The sequence below is a fragment of the Belonocnema kinseyi genome, chromosome 6, assembly GCF_010883055.1.
Source record: "Belonocnema kinseyi isolate 2016_QV_RU_SX_M_011 chromosome 6, B_treatae_v1, whole genome shotgun sequence".
Lineage (NCBI taxonomy): Eukaryota > Metazoa > Arthropoda > Insecta > Hymenoptera > Cynipidae > Belonocnema > Belonocnema kinseyi.
The window spans coordinates 85,145,428-85,151,950 of NC_046662.1; the positions used below are offsets into that span (position 1 = coordinate 85,145,428).

The 6,523-nt window shown below is 30.7% G+C and overlaps 1 protein-coding gene across 2 annotated transcripts; it reads left to right on the forward strand.

The window, feature by feature from the left end:
- The first annotated feature begins 638 nt into the window (after nt 1-638).
- LOC117174598 (ribonuclease H1-like) lies at nt 639-6,014 on the forward strand. Of its 2 annotated transcripts, XM_033363829.1 has the most exons (5): nt 643-731; nt 964-1,015; nt 4,335-4,566; nt 5,233-5,500; nt 5,587-6,014. In XM_033363829.1, exons 3-5 carry the CDS (start codon nt 4,424-4,426, stop codon nt 5,752-5,754), a joined length of 579 nt encoding a protein of 192 aa, XP_033219720.1. In that variant the 5' UTR covers nt 643-731; nt 964-1,015; nt 4,335-4,423; the 3' UTR covers nt 5,755-6,014. The 2 variants fall into 2 exon arrangements, with proteins under 2 accessions (XP_033219718.1, XP_033219720.1); XM_033363827.1 differs by lacking the exon at nt 964-1,015 and having other exon boundaries at nt 639-731.
- Nucleotides 6,015-6,523: the final 509 nt, after the last annotated feature.

Consider the following 6,523-nt stretch of genomic DNA (forward strand, 5'->3'; position numbering starts at 1 on the left):
GCATACTTTGAATAAAATATTTGTTATCATTCTCTTGAAATAAATGTGTTTTTTTCTTGAAAAAATACCGGTTTCATATGTATACACCTGGTAAATAAGATAAAATAGGATATCTCGTTGTTGAGAGGGTATATGTCATTTATTTAAAAAAATGATTATGGCAATCAAAAACTCTTTTTCAAAAATAAAATACATTGAAAATTCTCGTAATTAGCTTTATTCTTAGATGATATATTATGATATATTATGTAAACGAATAATGGAGCAGTTACACAATTGTTCTGTAAAAATTAAAAGAAATTATCTTTAGAAACATATAAATGGAAACTACGTATCAGTAAATAAAGATATATATATACATATCGCAGTATGAATATAAAAATAAAATAACTATTTTATTAAATTAAATAAAATTAAATAAAATAGTTTCCTAAAATTTTATTATGAAAGAAATTGATTATTGAAATAAATAAAAATTGTGACTACAAAGGAAGACAAAAGGAACTGCATTAATATGGCAATTGATTTTTTAAGCCATAAATTATGCAATATAAACGAAAATTAAAGTAGTTGTCTATAGATCCCTGGAGAAAGGCAACCATTTATTCATGCTTTACAAGAGTGTGTAAAGCTGTGACGGCAGTATAGCTGCGAGAACTGCGAAGAATAACTGCGTAATACGGAGAAAATTCGTGGGCGAAAAGTTTTAAATGTTATACAAAGTAAAAAAGGTCAGTAATATTTAGATAAACTTATCAATGCCGCTATTTCACCTGATAAATCACTATTATTACGATCAGTTGCACAATAGATTGCGGAGTTTGAAAGTTTGGGGGAGTAGTTGTTTGAAAAAATACCTACAATTCCTACCCATCCCATTTTTTCATTAGAGGGCTAAATTAACGAACACGCAATTAATCTTAAGTATTGTGAAATAAAATTAAGTCGATGACCTTTTTTTAGAACTTTTTCAAGTGTCCTGGATCTCGACCCGACCCATCTGGTAACCCTAAAAGTACGTAATTTTGAAAGAGATAATGTTTGTTTTCATCAGTCTAACCTATCACAGAATGACATTACAAATTATAACCACAGGGCCCTTCTGAAAGCTTCACATGAGCCCTTTATATACAAACCCATTAGAGAATCTGCAAGGATTCTTCCTTATACAAAATTGTATGGGCAAATTTGGATACGAAACAGGATAGGAGTCGCTATGTAGAAACCCATATGTCATATGAGAACCTATATATGGCGCAGTAGTTTCCTATAAACTCTACGTCCTCGCAGTAGTTTTTCTGGTTCCTTGAAATTGGCTAGTATAAGTGTAATATTTTGTAAATAACTTGCAAATAAACAAAATTTAATCCTGTGTGGGAATTCATGTAGTAACAATTTATAGGTTTCCACGACTAAAAATCCCCCAACGGGAACAGAAAATCATTTATTTAACCTATTATTCATTAATAAATCTTTCTATAACTTGAAAATTTGAAAAATATTCAAATGTATATTTATTTATATTTTAATAAATTATTTAAAAGTGTTTTAAAAATCATTAAAGAAATCTATTTAAATGTGTGAATGAAAATAATTTTAACTCTAGATAGGCGGACTTGAATTGATTAAGATTAAATTTTCAAAACTTATATTATACATGAAGGAATTAAAACAATTTATTACACTTTTTTTTATTTTTATTTATATTATATTTATATTACATATATATTATATTTTTATTTTTAACCATTTATTACACATTATTACACATATTAGAAGGAATTAAATATATTGAAAACACGTTCTCTTTTGGGGACTAGGAACCTATGCTGCGGCCGCTATGGAAATAGAAGTAAATTAGTTTCTGAGATCTCCTATTCTTATGAAATTTTATGCAGATGGAAAAATCGCGCATTCAAAATAATAGAATAATCTTCACTTTTACGCGGAAATCTGAAAATATTAATTTTTCTCTATTCAACGCTTATTACCGGGTATCCATCCATGCATATTAGGATGGGTCGAAAAACAATATTGTGGAAATCAAAATTGGAACTATATGGGAAACTAGTATATTAAGATCCTGAAAAAGTATAATTAATTCATTATGTATTTTTTTATATTTTGGTTATGGTTTTGTACGTCTTAAACATTTCTCTAATTTTTCCACTCTTTTCTTAACGTTCTGCAGGCGATAGTTGATGTTTAGTGAATATCTCCCAGTGGACACACAAGCCCTAAACTCGTCCTATATACGTCTTTCGGCGGACGTCAAGGACGTTCTGAGGACCTTTGAAAGATATGAAGAGATCCAAAGGATGTTTTTAGGACGTCCCGGTGCCCACTGGGCTGTTTTCATAAAGCAATTATAAAATCTGCAGGATTGACCAAACAATTTTGTCAGATGCTTGAGGCTTTTCTACAGGTGAAAATGCATTGGAAAAAACTTGATCAGGAAAATCATAAATGTGACCACAGTTCATTTTTGGAAATTTGAGTTTTGTGCTTTTTAAATTAAATTTGCCAGAATTATCAAATTTGTTGTTAAATTAACGTCTCTAAGACGCCCAATGCCTAAAGGTGACCTAAAGACGTCTTAAAGACATGGACGTTCTCGGGACATCTTTACCTCTGGGTAAACTATCTGACAAAATATTTGCTTATAGGTTTGCTATAGCGTAAAGTGAACATTAGGGTGGTCCAAAAACGCATTGCAACATTTTTTTCACTCTAGAGGGCAATACACCCCCTCCCCTCTCCAAAAGTTTCTATTTCCGAAGAAAGAAAATCCATAATTTTTGGTTTTTCGAAATTCTAATATTAATCCGTGCCACCTGGAACTTAAAAATCCCATTTAATTAACGTGGGGAAATTTTGAATTTTCGAAAAATTAAACTCATCTTCCAGGGCTTCATCTCAACGTGCCAAATTTTTTAGGGATTGATGAATGCCCTCAAATCGAGTGTTAGCAAAATCTGTTCTAAAAAATTCTTATTTTCATAGCTTATATATTTTCATTGCTTATATATTTTCGTGTATGTCAATTTATGGTTTTGGACGTCTTAAACGCCTCTATAATTTTTTCGCTTTTTTATTAACGTTCTGTAGATAATGATTTATGTTTAGTGAACCCCTGTTTTTTATCAACAGTTTTAAAGTCTGCAGGAATTACAAAAGAATTTTTTCAGGTATTACCATTTTTTTGAACAGAGTTCCATTAAACATAAGTTATCGCCTACATAACGTTAATCAAAAATCTGAAAAAAATCAGAGACGTTTAAGACCTTTAAAAACATTTAAAAAATCGACATACACGAAAATATTTAAAAATCTGGAAATAATTATTTCTTAAACCACATTTTTCTAACTCACAATCAATTGTACTTTTTCAGGATTCTCATGCACTATTTCTCCATATAATTCCAGTTTTGATTTCCGCAATTTTGCAATCTTTTTCCTGAAGGAATTTTAATTAATGTATTTTAATAAATTCTAATCCAATCCATAAAATGGCATTAATGGCTGAAAGGCGCGAATTTAAACACAAATGTATTTTTGTGTAGAAAATAAATTTGATAAGTACACAGTAAAAATCAATACTTAAAGTTATATTCGACTTAATTTCAGATTTGGCTTGAATTAAGGAAGTACCTGAATTTAAGTGTGCAAACTATCTTTAATAAAACACTAGCTTATCTTAAATAAGAAATCAGCATTTTTCTACTGGAATAAAGTAAAGTATCTTCCTAAATTTCAATATTCAGATCTCAAAGTAAGTTAAGGGCAAACTGAAATAACCTGTAAGGCTTTCGTCACCTAAAATAAAGGAATGTACCTTTCCTGAATTTCAGGTTTGCACTACCTTGCTTGACGTTACAGAACGCTTGCGCTACTATAGAGCTCGTGGCCATTTCAGTTAAGATAGTATATTAACTTCAGGTTAGACTAGCTTTCGGTATACATATATTGTTAACTAAAGAGCGAGTGTACCTGAATTTGACGTTACAGAACGCTTGCGCTACTATACAGCTCGTGGCCATTTCAGTTAAGATAGTATATTAACTTCAGGTTACACTAGCTTTCGGTATACATATATTCTTAACTAAACAGCGAGTGTGCCTGAATTTCAGGTCATGCCTCCCTGAATTTCAAATAGTTCCGACTTGAATTTCAGGAATCTAATTGACTTAATTTAATGATCAGATTTAATTCTTAATTTCAGATTGCCTATGCTTTTTTTTTGTGACACCTTAAAATAAGCCGAATATTAGACTGAAATTAAGTAGTTTTTTTCTGTGCACTTTACGTTATTTTTGTTTCAAATTTTGCTTCAGGTAAAGAGTAGTCGGAATTGTCTTCAATTTGAAAAAGGAACCGCATTCAGCTTCAGTGTATTGGTGGCGGCTTTTAATTAATAAAAACAATGCCTTACTACTACAAAGGTTTCGGATTCTCATACGACAATAATGGATATGTCAAAGTTTATACGGACGGTGCCTGCTCTGCCAATGGGACTGATAATGCTAGAGCTGGAATAGGAGTTTTCTTTGGCAACAATCATCCATTGTAAGATATTTTTTATCGTTTTAGAATAAAACAAATGTGAAAATTAAATGCTGAAGTCTGAAGTTAATTTTTGTAATAACTTCAAAGACAAATATTTATAATATATTTATTTAGTGTTTTTTTTTCTCATTGCAACATATAATTGCAGATAATTATCAGAGTCGTAATAGTGCCTAATTTTACGTAATTTGTGACGTTAAATAAAGATATGCTGAAGTTTATACATTTAAAATTTAACTACATATGGTGCAAATTTCATACATAGTAATTTGTTCACCGGATGATACAAATTTCACATTTTATGAGAAAATAAATTATTCTTATTTCTATAAATTCGCTGGGTCACAGCGGGTCGATCAACATATTTTATTTTGCGGTGTTTGATAACAAAATTATTTTTCATGAAATTACAAGAAAAAATGTTAAAAATAGTCTGCTTTTGTAAATATGTTGAAAAATAAGCAATTTCAGTAATATAGTACGTAGTTTACATTCCTTATGCGATGAAAAGACAGAATTTGATTCTACTATATCTGAGTACTGTTTCTAGTTGAAAGAAACAATCACTTGCAATTTGTGTTCTTTAACGTTCAGAACTTCAAACAAATATATATTTTTTTTAATGTACAAAAGTTTTTATTTATTCGAAGGCCATTTTACTTTCAGAAACGTCTCACAGCCTGCATCAGGCAGACAAACAAACAACGTGGCTGAAATCCAAGCAGTTACTGTTGCTGCTTATCAGGCACGAAAAGCTGGAATAAAGAAATTGAGAATTTATACCGATTCAGAATTTCTGTACAATTCTGCCACAATGTGGATAGAAAAGTGGAGAAATAATGGATGGATAACTGCCCGGGGAACCAGTGTAGCCAACAGATCGGATTTTGAGGAAATGGAAGACGCTCTAGACTGCATCGACAACATTCATTGGGTAAATATCTCCTCGACTCCTTGAAATTAATATAACTTAAGTCCTGTAATAGTTGGCCCAATTCTGATTTTGCTTTTTTCTTTTAGACACATGTTAACAGCCACAGTGGAACCTATGGAAACGAAATGGCGGACAAACTGGCTAGAGAGGGGATCGACGAATTCAATAATTTGTATTCGTCTGATGATTCTACGAGCGATGAGGCCGAAGACTTAAGTAATTCCGATTATACGAGTTCGAGCAGTGATTATTAAGTTCAACAATGATTTCAGAAGTACGTTATCTATTCCAGTAATCCAAGAAATCCCATTTGTATTAAATATGTTCTTAAATTCATAGTTTATAATGTAAAAGGTTGATTAATTTACCTACCATTTTGTACGTTTTGCTATGTTTGTGTTTTTTTACTTTTCTATGATAAATGTGAATGTATAAAATAAGAGATATTCAGCTGTTCCTGTTTATGAGCTTTATAAAGATTGCTCGAATGACAGAATATAATCATTACTGTAAGAATTACTATATGAAGTATTTCAAATAATGTTAATGTTTAACATTCCGAATATAATATTCTTATAAATTCTTGATATTTTTTTCATTGTCTTTATTTATTTTAATTCACACTACTTTTATCAATTTCAAAAGAAGCGTGTTATTATATGTTCATTATCGTGATAATGAATTTTTAAATGAGATTTCTTTCCTTTCTTCAGTCATTTCGATATTTATCTGCCAAATATTTTCACCAAGCCACTTATCCTTCGTTTCTTCCTCATAGTTATCGAGTTAAGTTAGCCACTCATAGTTAGCCACGTTTCTTCCTCATAGTTATCGAATAAGGGAGGTCCTTATCGTGGGAGGTTTTTCTCTAACAAAAGAAAATATAAAGACTCAATATTTTCCACGCTTCTGTTTCTGCCTAACCGAAAATCTTATTTTCAGTGAATATGACAGACCAATAAAATGGAAATAGCTGTGTTCTGTTACAATAAACAACTTTTTGGTTTACGTAAGTATTATATT

Coding starts and splice junctions, on each gene's coding strand:
- LOC117174598 (XM_033363827.1), top strand. CDS start 4,424: ATGCCTTACTACTACAAAGGTTTCGGATTCTCATACGACAATAATGGA. Junction 4,567..5,232: donor TTTGGCAACAATCATCCATT/GTAAGATATTTT, acceptor TTTTACTTTCAG/AAACGTCTCACAGCCTGCAT. Junction 5,501..5,586: donor GCATCGACAACATTCATTGG/GTAAATATCTCC, acceptor TTTTTCTTTTAG/ACACATGTTAACAGCCACAG.